We start from the raw sequence: 16,287 nt of genomic DNA, 5'->3' as shown, positions 1-16,287 counted from the left end.
AAGAGCTTCATTGTAAGATAGAAACTTTTTTGTAATAGGAAAAGAACATATAATCCTTTTTTTCCCTCCATGGCCCTCTTCCTCTTACCTCACGCTCTCCAGAGCAGTTACTCTGAAGAGTTCCCTGCTTTTTATTTTTTTTTTATGTTTTTTTTTTAAAGATTTATTTATTTATTTTTATACAAGCACTGGGTACAGTCAGAAGCGCGGGAGGGTGAGAGAATTCACCAGAGCCAGAGTGGGGAGCAGAACAGGCAGAGTGATGAAATACACTGCTGAGGAGAGCAGCGGGTGGCAGGAGAGGTCTGCGCGCCATGTGGGACCCTTGCCCGGTGGCCAGGGATTGAACCAGCACTGCAGAGGCTGCGGGCAGCTTTGCAGCCCAGCGCTAAACCGCTGTGCCACCAGGCGAGGCCCTCCCTGCTTTTGATTTAAAAACTGGTCCTCACCTGCTCCAGCTCTTCCTCTGTGTGACTACTTCCCAGAGTACAATGGTTCTGGCTTGCAGAGCAGAGCTACAGAAGAATGCTCTCAAGATAATATTGGCACTTAGCACAGTAGTGAGACTCCAAATCAAAAATGTGTCATCAAATTTGAAAACAATCAATTCAGTGTCAAGTAAAACAGAAAACAAGATATAGAACAGGTCCCCAAACACTGGAAAGGTGCTTTGGGTGGTAACTACTTTTTCTTAGTGCATGGAAGAAACTCACCTATCAGCTAACTTACAGCTAGCATAGAGTATCAAAATCTTGAGTTTTGGAGTTAGAAATAAACGTCTCCAATTCAAATACATGACCACATATGTTCTTGGGCAAGTCACTTCATTTCTCTGACCTTTGGTTTCCTCATTTACAAAATGAGGTACCACCTTCATTGAAGGAATGTGGTGGGGAATGAGTGAAGCAAGTATATTAACACTAACTCACAAAAGAATCTTAATGAACGTTCCTTTCTCCTCTCATAAATAGCTCAAATTAAAAGGTGACTATGCTGACATCTAAAGCTGATGGTGGTCTGGGTTCTAGCTCTCAGAATTCTATAATATAGTAATGTTATACACACAAATAACCAGCGTTCCCAGATTGCAACCTTGTCATGTCAAACAAGGCTTTCACTGAAGACCACCTACCCCAAACACCACAAAATCTACTTGCATAAAAGGAATGTTTTTAACATCAGGATAGAGTGATTTTTTCCCTTTTTTTCTCCCATATTTTCTCCCTTTATTAAGAGGACTGGTCTAATTCAGGACAAATGATTGAAAAGGAACATTATAGAAGACCAAAATGCACATACGAAGTTTTCGATCCATTTCTTCACATCTTCTAACTTCATTCACAAATTTCCTCTGGAAAACATTCACATCTGGATTTAACTGCAAAATAAGAATACAATACCAGATATTCAAAGGCTGCATCTATTTCCTGTTTCACAAGCAACACATCCTGCAAAGTAAAAACATAACTTTGTATCTGTGTATGATGCAACACACACATAATAAAAATTGTCTACTGATCCACATAAACTGCTATGGGACAAAAAAAACCAAAAAACAAAAAACTGCTATGGGACCAGTCACACCAAGTACAGATAACACCCCCCCCACCCCCGCCCCACCCCCACCCCTGCTCTCACTGCTGCAAAATATTATTGGATGGAGGCTAATCAAACAAAGCATTGTGATACAAAATACGCTTTTCAGGCCAAAGGCCTCAGTGAGCTTCCCTCATCAAAAATTTGGGCACCAGATATAGAAGCTTAATCTGATTCTCCTTCTTTCCTTCCCAATCAGAAGAGGTAGAAGGCAAACTTCTGTTATTCTGTCCCAGGATCTTCACCTTCTACGTGACAGGATGGTTGATTCATTCAAACATCATGAGCAATTTTCATTCAAAGTAATGTAACAGATATTCCAGGAAATACAAACAAGAATAAAACAAGTCCCTACTTATTAAGAATCTTGCACTCTAGTAGACAAGAAAAATGAATACAATTAATAAGACGGTATGTGCTAAGTTCGATAAAAGTAAAAAATTACTGGGCCTCACTGGCAGCGCAAGGGGTTAAGTCTCAGCACTATGAAGCTATCAGCACTACTAGAGCATGTGTTCCATCCCTGGCCAGGGAGCTGACCCACATGGCACTGCAGACCTCTCCTGTCTCGCCTGCTGCTCCCCTCAGCAGTGTATTTCAGGTCACCAGCCTGTTCTGCTCCTCACTGTCTCTGGTGACTCTCCTTACCACCCCTGCACTTCTGGCCTACACCCCAACTCTTGTATGCATAAATAAAATAAATCTTAAAAAAAAAAAAAAGAGGGCTTCCCTGGTGGTGCAAGGGGTTAAAAAGCAACCTGTAAAGTTTATGGCAGCCACTGCAGCGCGAGTTCAATCCCCGGCCAGGGAGCAACCCACATGGGGCAGCAGACCTCTCCTGACTCGCCTGCTGCTCCCCTCAGCAGTGTATTTCAGTTAATCTGTCTGTTCTGTTCCCCTCTGCCTCTGGTGAATCCTCCTGTTAGGGGGAAATGATGTCCTGAGCTAATCCCATACAGGCTTTGCAGACTTCACTCCTACTCTAGACCAAAGCCATCAAGACATTGGGAAAGACAAATCCCATCACCACCAAAGGGAAGGTGGCTGGGACCTGAGGGTGGAGTTAAGCAGCCAGGTTGGATATAAAAACCAAACACGTGGGCCTTGGGTTGGCTCGCTATCGCTCGCCTCCTGGCTTCACGGCTCCTGGCTTGCAGCCAGCTCTGAGTGCCATTTGGGATTCCAGATCGGCGGATCGGGTAGGACTCATTTAAAACTTTGTCTCCCACTTTTCTCCCTGAGCTGTACATTTCCTCATTTCCCCTTCCCTTGTAAATAAACCTTTTATTAACCTTTCATGTGTGCCTGCAGTAGAGCATTAATAAGTCCTTTTAAGCACGCGGGTGAGGACCCACAGTCAGGCACCCCGTTTTGTATCAGGGCTGCCTTATAACACTCTCACCCCTCGCACCTCTGGCCTGTACCCCCATCTTGTATGCATAAATAAATAAATCTTTAAAAAAAAAGTTGGTGCAAAAAAAATAATAAAAATGAAAAGTAAAAAATGACTCATGAGAACCAAATGTGTGCTGGATCCTACACAACACGCCCTCAAATAACAGTTTTGTTCAATATGGTTTTGTTGTAACATTGATGAGAAGAAAAGTCAATTCTGGCTGACACTAAGCAAAACAATGTTAATTGAGAACCTGCTTTCCTTATATGTAATTTCACTTAAAAGCCACAATTTCCAAGAACTATTACATGAAGACGTATTGTATTGACCCCTGGTGTAAATACAAAGAGTAAGATATGTTGTAGTTTTGAGAAAACTTTCAGTCCCCAGAAGAAACAGGAAATTACAACTTGTGATAAATGCTATTATATTAAAAAATATTGTTGGCAATTTCTCATACTGTTAAACATCTACCAGTCTTTTGACTGGGGATTCTCCTACTAGGTATTTGCTTAAGAGAAATGAAAACATGTCTGCAAAGGGACTGGGGACAAGAATGTTTACAGCAGCTTTAATAACAGCTTCAAACTGGCAAAGATCCAAATGCCTGTCAGCAGAATGGGTGAGGACATTGTTGTATATTCTTACATTACTCATAATAAAAAAGAATCAACTATAGATATGCCCTCAAATGGTAAGTGTCAAAAACATTAGGTTGAGTGAAGGAAGTGAGATATAAGATACTGTAATGTATGAGTCCATTTATATAAAATTCAAGAACAGGCAAAACAAGTTTACGATGGTAGAAATCAACAAGCATACACAATTATGGGGTTTTGATATGGGGAGTGAGTAGAGGTGGGCACAAAATAATTATCCGGGCCAATGGAAATATTCTTTATCTTGATTAGAGTGGTGATTACAAAGGTATATATAAATTTAACCAAAATAAATCATCAAATTGTATCCTTATGGTCTGTATATGTCATTAAATATAAAATTTACCTCAATAAAAAAGGTCAAAAGAAGATATGAACATACACAGGAGGAGTAACTAATCCTATCTGGGAGACAAAGGGAGAAACACATATGAAGACAACACCTGAGCAGGGACTACAGGAGATAAGGCAGAGTTCACCAGGCAGAAATGGAAGCAGGAAGTAGGAGAAGACTGTCTCATAGACAATAGGAATCAAATGATCTGATTCTTTATTTTTTTTTACTTTTTAAAGATTTACAGCTTTGAAGAATAATATTGTGCATAGGAACAAACTGAGAGGACGAGGTGAACAGAAAACCTAGTAAAGAAACTACTGGTGGGCCTCCCTGGTGGCGCAGGGGTTAAGATGAAACCTATGAAGAAATCCGCAGCCACTGCAGCACAAGTTCGATTCCTGGCCGGCCAGGGAGAAACCCACATGGTGGGACAGATCTCTCCTGTCTCGCCCGCTGCTCCCCTCAGCAGTGTACTTCGGTCTGTCTGCCTGTTCTATTCCCCACACTGTCTCTGGTGAATCCTCTCACCCCCCTGTGCATCTCTGACCTGTACCCCAATTCCTGTATAAAAATAAATAAATGTTTAAAAAAAAAGACTATTACATTAAAAAAAAAGAAACTATTAATCTTTATATTAACATTAGACATAGGGAATCTAAGGCAAAAAGTATTAGAGATTAAGAGAATGACTACATAATGATAATAAAAATAATTTCCAGGAAGATGTGACAATTTTAAATTTGTGTGTCCTAGGTGAAATGTTTTTTTTTTCCACCAAGCAGGCAGCACCTAGGCTTCCCATTCAGAAAGTTCCACTTCAATAAACAGGATACTCTGAAGTAAAAGTGCTAACTTGGTTTTATTTTTTTTTATTTTTTAATTTTTTTTTAAATAGAGGCATGTTTTATTTATTTATTTATTTGTTTGTTTGTTTGTTTATACATGCACTGGGTACAGTCAGAAGCGCGGGAGGGTGAGAGAATTCACCAGAGCCAGAGTGGGGAGCAGAGCAGGCAGAAGGACCGAAGTACACTGCTGAGGGGAGCAGCGGGCGGCAGGAGAGGTCTGCGCGCCATGCGGGACCCTCCTCCGGTGGCCGGGGAGCAGCCGAGGATCGAACCGGCACTGCAGAGGCCGCGGGCAGCTTCGCAACCCTGCGCTCAACCGCTTCGCCACCGGGGAAGCCCTTGACTGGTTTTATAATCCAGAGGTCAAGGTTCAACTGCAACACCCCCCATTCCCCCCAGCCCACAGTCTGTTTTGGGAAATGTGTTCTCAAAATATTTCAAACAAGAAATAACAGAAATAAAACTGACAAATCTGTCTTGGTAGTGGGAAATTTTAATATAATTTAGAAGTTACTGATATATCAAGTGTACCAAATAATAATGATAGAGAATAACTAGTGAGCTTAATCTAATACACACACAAACACACACACTTTGCTATCCCTGCATCCAAAAGTTTTTTCTTTAAGAATTTATACATAGGGGCCTCCCCAGTGGCACAGCGGTTGAGCGCTGGGTTGCGAAGCTTCCCACAGCCTCTGCAGCGCCTGTTCGATACCCGGCTGCCCCCCAGCCACCGGAGGAGGGTCCCACATGGCACGCAGACCTCTCCTGCCGCCCACTGCCCACCTCAGCAGTGTGCTTCGGTCCTTCTGCCTGCTCTGCTCCCCGCTCTGGCTCAGGTGAATTCTCTCACCCTCCCGCGCTTCTGACTGTACCCAGTGCTTGTATAAATAAATAAATGAATGAATGAATGAATGAATAAATAAATAAATAAATCTTAAAAAAAAAAGAATTTATACATAAAAATTTACCACAATACAGGTCATAGAGCAAGACTTAATGAAGAATTGGTACTATCCAATGTTTTCTGATTAGATTGCAACTAAGTTAGAAAACAATATCAAAAATACAACTCAGGGCCTCCCTGGTGGCGCAAGGGGTTAAGCACCGCACTATGAAGCTATCAGCAGTCTCTGCAGCATGAGTTTGATTCCCCCCCTCCCCCGCGGGCAGGCCAGGGAACAACCCACATGGCACAGCAGACCTCTCCTGACTCACCCACTGCTTCCCTCAGCAGTGTATTTCGGTTAATCTGCTTGTTCTATTCCCCACTCTGTCTCTGGTGAATCCTCTCACCCCAGCATTTCTGGCCAATACCCCAGCTCTTGTATGCATAAATAAATAAATCTTAAAAAAAAACAAACTCAAACACATTTGAAAATTCTAAAAGTTTTAAGTAATTCATGATGAAGAAATCATAATAAAAACGTGAAATATTTAGAATGGAATGATAATGAAAATGCTAAAGGTCAAACGGTGTAGGTAGGCAGCAGCTAATGTGGTGTTTAAAGGGAAGTACATTGCTTGAATGCATCTATAAGACTAAAATTTAATGTGCTCGTAAGAGCTCAATGCAAGTAGTTAGAAAAAGATAATAGGAAGTAGAAAACCACAAAGAGCAGAAATGACAGACTCAGAACAAAACGAACTCTCAGAGAAGATTCTCTGAATTAAAAATTGTTTTTTTTTTAATTTTTAAAATTTATTATTATTTTTTCCCTAAAAGCTGGCTATTTGAAAAGACAAATTTTTTATGTAAGACTGAGAGAAGGCATAAATAAATAAAAACATTTTAAAAGGCAACTAGAGATAAGGAGAAAGGATGCCCTAAGCTAATCCCATACAGGCTTTGTGGACTCCACCCCCACTCCAGACCAAAGCCATCAGGACATTGGGAAAGACAAATCCCGTCACCATCAGGACATTGGGAAAGACAAATCCCGTCACCACCAAAGGGAAGGTTGCTGGAACCTGAGGGTGGAGTTACACAGGTCGGTTTGGTATAAAACCAGACACGGTGGGCCTTGGGGGGCTCCTTTTGGCTCTCTGCCAGCTCGCAGCTCTCAGCCAGCTCTCAGGGTGCCATTGGGTTTCCAGGTCGGCAGATCAGGTAGGACACATTTAAGACTTTATTTCCCTATTTTCTCCCTGAGTTGTACATTTCCTCATTTCCCCTTCCCTTGTAAATAAACCTTTTATTAACCGTTTGTGTGTGCTTGCAGTGGAGTATTATTAAGTCCCTTTTAAGTGCGCAGGTGAAGACCCACAGCCAGGCAACCTGTTTTATATCGGGGTTGCCCTGTAACAGAGACAGAAAAGATATATTTTTAATATGTATTTTTAAAATGTAATACTAAAGTCATCTTTATACCAGTAATACCTCAGAAAGCTTAGATTAAATGGACAATTTCTAGCAAAATATAACTTACCAAAACTATCTTAAGAAAAAAAGATAAAACAGAATAAATCTGTAAGTATAGAAAATTCAGCAGTTAAATACACCCATATAAAATCACCAGGCTTGGACAACTTAAAGATAGGTTTGGTTAGTTAATCATTCAAAGATTACATAAACCCAAGTTTTAGAAAAATTATTCCAAAAAGGAGAAAAATGAATGAATACTCCTCAGTTAGAATGTGAATTTGGCCAATATAAACTTAACATCAAAAATAAAATAAAAATAGTTTAAGAAAAGACAATTACATGGGCCTTTCCGGTGGCGCAGCGGTTGAGCACTGGGTTGTGAAGCTGCCCGCGGCCTCTACAGCGCCGGTTCGATCCCCGGCTGCTCCCCGGCCACTGGAGGAGGGTCCCACATGGCGCTCAGACCTCTCCTGCCGCCTGCTGCTCCCCTCAGCAGTGTACTTCGGTCCTTCTGCCTGCTCTGCTCCCCGCTGTGGCTCTGGTGAATTCTCTCACCCTCCCGCGCTTCTGACTGTACCCAGTGCTTGTATGAATAAATAAATAAATAAATAAATAAATAAATAAATAAATAAATAAATAAATAAATAAATCTTTAAAAAAAAAAAAAGAAAAGACAATTACAGGCCAATGTCACTTATAATTATTAGTGGAAAAATCCTAATAAAATACTAGGAAACCAAACTTTTAAATTCAAAAGAATTATCTCATTTTTACTATAAGGGTTTTACATTAAAAAACAAACAAACAAACAAACAAACCCAAAACTATACAAATGATCAATAAGTGTATGAAAAGATGTTCCACATCATAAACCAAGAGGGAAATGCAAATCAACACCACTAGAAGTTACTATGCCACACCCATTAGGATACACACACACAGAGCCATGGAAAAGAACAAATATTGGTTAGAATGTGAAGAAACTAAACTTTTATACAATGCTGATATGAATATAAAATGATGTGGCAGGGCCTCGCTGGTGGCACAGGAGTTTAAGATACAGTGCCATCAAACTATCAGTAGCCACTGAAGCACTCAGTTTGATCCCCGGCCAGGGAACTACCCACATGGCACAGCAGACCTCTCCTGTCTCACCCACTGCTCCCCTCAGCAGTTTATTTCAATAAACCTGCCTGTTCTGCTCCCCACTCTATCTCTGTTGAGTCCTCTCACCCCCACACCTCTGGCCTGTACCCCAGTTCTTGTATGCATAAATAAACAAATCTTTTTTAAAAAATAAATAAATTGTGAAACATTTAAAAAAATTTCCTCAAAGTCAAGAGCAAGATAGGAATGCATGTGACAGACACAGAGCATTCTGCTTTACTTCTTTATTAACAAAAGTCCCAATTTTGTTAGGGCAAATTTGTTTAGGTTCAATTGAAAGCTACATTTCCCAGACTCCCTTACAGTTAAAAGATGCAATAATTCTGGCCAATGATAAATTAGCAAGTCTACAACTTCTGGGAAAGTTCTTTTCCTTCTTCCTGCCTAGAATGTGGATGAAATGCCTGGCATGGTGGTGGTCATCTGTAAGTACAAGAGTCAAATTCTCAACAACAGTCAAACAGGAACACAATGATCTTAGGACACTGATGACAGAGCAAAGCTGGGCGTCATGTAATATGAGAAAAGTATACCCCTATCACCGGGGTTTTCAGTTACATACAGGTGAGCAGATAAGTTCACTGTGTGGAGTTCACTGTGCAGTACACTTTGACCTCATAGTTAAAGTCACACGTGACATTCAGCAATGCGCCTCCTCCTTACAATTCTTGGAGCAACAGCTCTGTGAGATCAACACTACTTTCACACTAAATACTAAGACATCATTTGCCTTTTTATCTCATTCTCTCATGGGAACTGAGTGAGGTTTTCCAGAGGCTCACACCATAGCAAACTAACTACAGAAGCAAAATGAGAACCTATCATCTTCCATTAATTGAGATATTAAAGAGTGTCTCAAAAATGTGAAAGCAATGCCACTCTCCTGACTTCTTGTTTTGTTTTAGAAAACACAGTTATAGCTCATTAAAATGTTTTTTTATGGTAACGTAGTTGACTTACTATTGCAACTTTTAAATGATTTAATAAATATTTTAGACATTTCTCAGTTTTAACTTCCAGTTCAACAAATACCGATACAAGCTCACATAAAAGCCCTTTGGGGTTCTCAATCATTTGTAAGAAACCAGAAAGTGTGAGAATCACTAATCCAGAAAAGCTATCACAATGGCAATACTGTAATAGCAAAGAACTGACATCAGCCTACATGTTCATCAGAAGGAAAAAAAGGGAAACAATGTACCTCTTTATAATACTGTACGGCATTTTAAAGGAATGAGCTAGTTGGCCTCTCTCATGGCCTAGGCGTTGAGTCTCAGTGCTATCACTGAGGCAGTGAGTTCAATCCCCGGGCAGGGAGCTGGCCCACACATGGTGCAGCAGACCTCTCCTGTCTTGCCCACTGCTCCCCTTAGCAGTGTCTTTCGGTGAATCCGCCTATTCTGCTCCCCCACTCTGCCTCTTGTGGGTCCTCTCATCTCCCCTACACCTCTGACCTGCACCTCAGTTCTTCTATGCAAAATTAATTAATTAATTAAGGAATGAGCTAGTGCTATCTGTATGAACTACAGCCAAATTTCATAAATGTTTAAAAGCACCTGCTAAAGGGCCTCCCTGGTGGCACAAGGGGTTAAGATGCAAACTATGAAGCTATCTGCAGCCACTGTAGCACAAGTTCGATTCCCAGCCAGGGAGCTACCCACATGGCGCAGCAGACCTCTCCTGACTCGCCTGCTGCTCCCCTCAGCAGTGTATTTCAGTCAATCCTCCTGTTCTGTTCCCTAATCTATCTCTCGTGAATCATCTCACCCCCCTGTACCTCTGGCCTGTACCCCAGTTCTTTTATGCATAAATAAATAAATCTTTAAAAAAAAAAAGCACCTGCTAAAGATACAATACCAAGTGTATACCTTCAAAACCTAAAACTCATATCATATATTATTATTTAGTGGTATAGACATACACAGCAAAAGTTATAAAAAAAACATATTGGAATAATAAAAGTAGAAATCAATGTAGAGGTTACCTTTGGGAGGAAGAGAGAGAAGTGGCATGAAGAAAGGAGTAATAGCTTCAGTTGTAAGTGGAATGTTGATTCATAAGTAGATAGTAGAAAAATTGATATTCATTCTACTACTCCTTTAATTATTTATGATTGAAATAAATCATGAATAAAATATAATAACGCTTAATAGACAAAGTGAATCTTAGGAGAAGAGACACCATAGGACCAGAAGGATTGCAAATTAAGGGTGATTTAGTTTTGATTTAGGTTTCAAGACTAGAAAACTGGAAGAATATCTATGCATTAGATCATGTTTATAAAGTCAAATAAAGAAATAGCTTGTTAAAAGGTATGGGGTTGGTGGGCCTCCCCGGCCATCGGAAGAGGGTCCCACATGGCGCACAGACCTCTCCTGCCGCCCGCTGCTCCCCTCAGCAGTGTACTTCGGTCCTTCTGCCTGCTCTGCTCCCCGCTCTGGCTCTGGTGAATTCTCTCACCCTCCCACGCTTCTGACTGTACCCAGTGCATGTATAAACAAACAAACAAATAAATAAATAAAAACATGCCTCTATAAAAAAAAAATTTTAAAAAAAAGGTATGGGGTTGGAATTTAGACACACTGGGCTTGAGAAGTAGAGATGACAATTTTAGGTGTAAATGCAGGGATGGTGTTTGGGAGCTCAAGGCCAGAATATAAGTAGATTTGAGGATGGATGAGATCACCAAAAACAGGTGATATAGGGGACCTCCCTGGTGGCACAAGGGTTAAGATGCAACCTATGAGGCAATCCATAGCCACTGCAGCACCAGTTCCATACCCGGCCAGCCAGGGAGCAACCCACATGGCACAGCAGACCTCTCCTTACTCCCACGCTGCTCCCCTCAGCAGTGTACTTTGTTCAATCTGCCTGTTCTGTTCCCCACTCTGTCTCTGGTGAATCCTCTCACCCCCCCCCAACACCTCTGGCCTACCCCACTCTTGTTTGCAAAAATAAATACATCTTTAAAAAAAAAAAAAATATGTGAGGGCCTCCCCGGTGGTGCAGCGGTTGAGCACTGGGTTGCGAAGCTGCTCTCGGCCTCTGCGGCGCCGGTTCGATCCCCAGCTGCTCCCTGGCCACTGGAGGAGGGTCCCGCATGGTGCGCAGACCTCTCCTGCCGCCCACTGCTCCCTCAGCAGTGTATTTCGGTCCTTCTGCCTGCTCTGCTCCCTGATCTGGCTCTGGTGAATTCTCTCACCCTCCCGCGCTTCTGACTGTACCCAGTGCCTGTATAAATAAATAAATAAATAAATAAATAAATAAATAATCTTTAAAAAAAAAAGTTTAAAAAAAAAAGTGATAAAGATGTGGGTGTGAAGAAGATAACCAGAGAGTGCAAAGAAGAGTTTAAGGAACAAAGACACCTGCAAGAGGGAGAGGCTAGGGCAAGATAACAGTGAGTCATTCATTACAAAGACAAAAGAAGGAATGAGAGGCAGGAAGAACATTCAAAGACAGGTGTATAAAAAGGCTCAAGGAGAATGAGGAATTAGACCACACCACTGAGTTCTAACAGGGCAAGTTCAGCTCAGAGAACTTCCTGAAAGGATGCAGCTCCAGCCAGGAAGCCTATACTAGTTCTACCCCTTTCTGACCACTTCTCTCTCATTCAACTATTCATGCTAACCAGGGCTGACGATTATCTAGCATGTAGGCACTAAGAATACACTAATGAATGTCTCTGTCTTCAGGCTGCTTAAATCATATCAAAGGAGAGAAGTTTTAATCATATATACAGGTAGATGTAAAATCACAGCTATGATGAGTGCTAGAAGAGAGGTGCATGGAGCTTTGAGATTGTACAATAAGGAGTTGTCCACGGCCTCCTCCTTTTTGGAGTGTAGATTATACTTTCCTAGGCTGTAGATCCCATAAGACCCCCTTTTTTAACTTAAGATATCTATTTTTTTATATCATCTCCAAGTGCCCAGCATAATGCTTCAAAATAATAATATTTGGGGGGCCTCCCTGGTGGTGCAGGGATTAAAGTCTCAGTGCTATCAAGCTCCGCCCTCCCCCACCACAAAGTGAGTTCAACCCTAGACAGGGAGCAAACCCACATGGCACAGCACACTTCTCCTGTCTTGCCCATTGTTCTCCTCAGTAGATCTGCCTGTTCTGCTTCCCACTCCATCTGTGGTGAATCCTCTCACCGCACCCCCACCTCTGGTGAATCCTCTCACCCTCCCACCTCTGGCCTACAACCCGATTCTTGTATGCATAAATAAATAAATAAATCTTCTAAAAACTAAAATAAAATGCCATCAGTGTTATGGAGTTATGAGTGTTATGAAGCCCAAAAGCAAGCCTTGTACAGGTTAGTTTGGTATCTTTCACTTGCATTCCAAACAATTATCTTGAAAATGCTCTGGATTATTCTCAAAGGGGGAGCGAGCACAAGCCTGGAAAGACTGGTACAAAACATTCTCACCTCTAGAGAGACAACTCAAAGTGTACAGTTTACCAATAGCAAGCATGTGCTATAATGTTATTTTTGCAAATAAAAGGCAAAACATTCATTATGAGGTAATTGGTCATGACAAAAAAAAACAGAGTTTAGTGGTAACTGAGAAACAGCCCCACAATTACTTACATCACGAAACTGAACCTTTCCGAGTTCTCCTAATTCACTGACACAACAATAAGCAGCTTCTGACTGGAGAAAAAGCTGAGCCAGCGTCATCTCCTCACTCCGGAAAAGCTCTCCCATGGTGACAGAAAGCACCAGTCCACTTGAGTACCTGGATTTCTCGCCAACCTAAGGCAAAAAGAGAAAATTACATGACCTTGGAAATTACCAAGAGGGCTAAGAACCAACAACATCCTGATGAGTGCATTTCATATTTCCCACCCCATGCTGACAGGTCTCTAACAACTGTTTTGACATTCTGCTTAGAAAGATGGAAAGGAAAAACAGCAAAGGCGTTCCTGAGTCCTCTCCCGCAGAGCGCCTGATGAAAAGCCACTTCCTTTGCAGTCAACACCAGGATCAGATGACGATATTTTGGGACATCCCAATACCTGAGCATGTATCCAGCTTAAAGACAGGAAATGGGAATCCCAAACAGTTCTTTAAATACCCTGACACAACATTATTAGGCAGTGACATCCACACTGCTCTTTTGTGTGCCTTTGTACCAGGAAACAAACAGAAGATACCTTGATTACCCTCTCATAAAGGATGTCTTTACTGCTACTAGTTTTCCATTTCTTTTCTAAAATTAATTTTATTATATCCTTAAATTTTGGACAGTATTTGATTTCTCCCCTCAGGTGTAGTCCCTGTAGTGCTCCCACCACCACAGCACTCGTGACCCGTCACCACAGTCCCTTATGCTCTTCCCTCCCCTGTTTTGAAACCCTCACTCCCTCCCCTGCTGTGTGCCTCAGATCTGTGGTCAGTTTGCAAGGTTTATCTTTTTTTCTGACCCTTTGTTCGGTTTCTCTATATTCCATGTATAAGTGAAACCATAGGTATTTATGTTTTTCCTTCTGACTTCTTTCTCTTAGCAAAATCCCTTCCAGCTCCATCCATGTTGCTGCAAAACTCTAAAAATGGATCTACCATATGATCCAGCGATTCCACCCTAGGAATTTACCCAGGGAACACAAAAACACTAATTCAGAAGGAAACTTTCACTCCTATATTTATTGCAGCACTATTTACAATAGCTAAGACATGGAAACAAAAACCCCAAATGCCTCTACTCCATTTCTAACAGCCAGAGTCCCAACAGTACCTTAAAGCTACAGCTACTTTAAAGAGGTCAAGCTTCCAAATGTCTCAGGAAGCACCATTCTCTCTGTAAGGTATACAAACACATAGACATCATCTTAAAAAAAACCAAAAACACACCTTGTATATTGAGATTAATTTCAAATCAAGCAAGATAGGAATACATTGAGTATACTGATAATGACAAAGCAGTTTTATCAAGCTATATAAAATTAGCCTTCCGCCTCCACAGCCTTGGGTTTCTTATCCCCACCTTAAAGAGTAATTACATTCTCCCATCTGTCAAAGCTTTTCAAGTATGAGTCATTAAAGGTTTCGCTTTTAGGGAAGTCTGTGTCAGAAAGACAATTGGCGCTATCAGTGGTCCTGAAACTGCAATTATTTGTTCTCAGCTAATGTAAGGCACAGACCTTGCAGCGTTTAAACTCAGTAAGAAGTACATATCTTGAGGCAACTATATTGATAAGTGAGACTGACATCAAAGGGAGAGTTTCTCTTGTAAGGTTGCGGGCGACATTTTGAAAAATTTGAATGACAAAACCTTGGTGCATTTAACGTTTAATGCAGAAAATTAATATACTCAGGCAGAAGCAAAGATTTCTCAAGAGGTGGCTTCCCTGTCTATAGCTGAACCATCAAAGAGCTGTAGCCAGCTTCCCACACATCTCCCCTCAACAAGGTCAGATTCCACAACCTCTATCAGACATAAAATTTCGCCTGATCAGCTTAGTTCAGAGGCTGTCACTAATGATAGCTTTCAGGGAGAGCCCTCCCTCCTTCTGCTCTTTAATGATTACAGGTCTCCCTAGAACATCTCTATCCCCAGGGAGTAAAATAGAAAACTAAAAAGGTCAAAGCGACTGGGGGTGGTCACAAAACAAAATATTCAAAATCATCCGCACCAGTTGAGTCCACAAAGCCCCTCACTCCTGTCATGCAGCGCTCACCTCCTGCCGAGGTGTTCAAGCTCACCTGCTTCAGTTCCCGTCCGCCCGGTTAGAAAGCAGGAATTCTCAGCCCGGGCACACCTCCCTCCCGGAGTGAGGAATAAAAAGGGACATCCTCAAATTAGGAGTCCCTTTAAGGGACCCCCAAATCCTTCTGCCTACCCAATAGTTCCCCCGCCTCTCCTTTAAATGGGGGGAGGGTCCAGGGCCCCAAAGAGGAGTGACGCTCCGGTTCCTCTGCCCAAGGTGGGGTGCCCAAGGCGGGGTGAGCCCCCATTTCTTAGAGATCTAAGATCGCTGCTAATTCCTCTGACACGCGACGGGCCTATTAGAAGGATTTCCCGCCCCCATCGGAGGCCGCTCCCTGCCCAGCTGTAAGCTGAGCCCCCCGCCCCCGCTCACCTCCAGGTGCCGGCACGGCCACAGCCTAAGCCGCCGTCGCAGACCAAGCCCGCAGCCTCTGCGGCTCCGGGCGGCAGCGCTTCGACGTGCGTGCGTCTTCAAAGCCCCGCCCCCGCCGGCCTCCGCCCCCGCGATGACCTCACCGCAGCCAGCCAATCGGGTGCGGCCGCGGATCGGCTGCCGCAGTGCGGAGTCCGCAGGGGCGCGGCGAGACTCTGCGTGCAGACGCCATTTTGTTCTTGGCTGCGTTTCCGGGGCCGGCGGCTGGGTGTGTGGGAGCGGCGGTGCAGGTGCCCCAAGCTCTGGGTGCCTGAGCGCTTAAGAAGCCCGGCTCGCTGCCCCTCATCCCCGACGCAGAGCTGCTTCCTCTCTCGATTATCATAGCCAAAGGATCAATTCATCACTGCTTTACCCAGAAATAACCCAAAAAGGGGACACACGAAATCTCACACACACCCCTCCCTGCTTTGCCCCTTGTTTTACAGAGGATTTTGATTCCCAGAGTGGGGAGCGGCTTGCTAAAAATCCTGTAGTGGATCTTTGACCGAGGGCTAGTTCGTTCACTTCACTATGGAAAACCTCTCTTAAAAATAAAACTGCTTGAATCAGCCCTGTCAGCAACTGCCCAGGGTCTACTTTTCGCCAATTAACAAGGGCGGGGGGAGGGGAACCCATAACACTGTATTGTGAAAGTCAATTTTTACCTTTATCTTGGAGGATTCTTGCGGGCGCATGTGACCACTTAAGGTCTTCATATAACTTATTCAAACTATATGAAAGAACAATTTTATTAGATACAAAGGTGATATCTACATATTTATAAAAAT

General features: G+C 42.6%; 1 protein-coding gene across 21 annotated transcripts in view; it reads right to left on the bottom strand.

Annotated features, from left to right (window-relative positions):
- ATP6V0A1 (ATPase H+ transporting V0 subunit a1) overlaps positions 1-13,085 on the bottom strand; it is a gene marked incomplete at both ends in the record, with an annotated part of 49,333 nt that extends 36,248 nt beyond the window's left edge. For all 21 annotated transcript variants that reach the window (XM_084239297.1, XM_084239313.1, XM_084239312.1 and 18 more), the window contains 2 exons: positions 1,300-1,378; positions 12,969-13,085. In XM_084239297.1, the coding sequence (XP_084095423.1) occupies positions 1,300-1,378; positions 12,969-13,085 (196 nt within the window). The remainder of the gene's footprint in view (positions 1-1,299; positions 1,379-12,968) is intronic.
- Positions 13,086-16,287: the final 3,202 nt, after the last annotated feature.

This window comes from Talpa europaea, assembly GCF_964194135.1.
Source record: "Talpa europaea genome assembly, chromosome: 7".
Lineage (NCBI taxonomy): Eukaryota > Metazoa > Chordata > Mammalia > Eulipotyphla > Talpidae > Talpa > Talpa europaea.
This window is presented reverse-complemented; position numbering and strand designations above follow the sequence as displayed.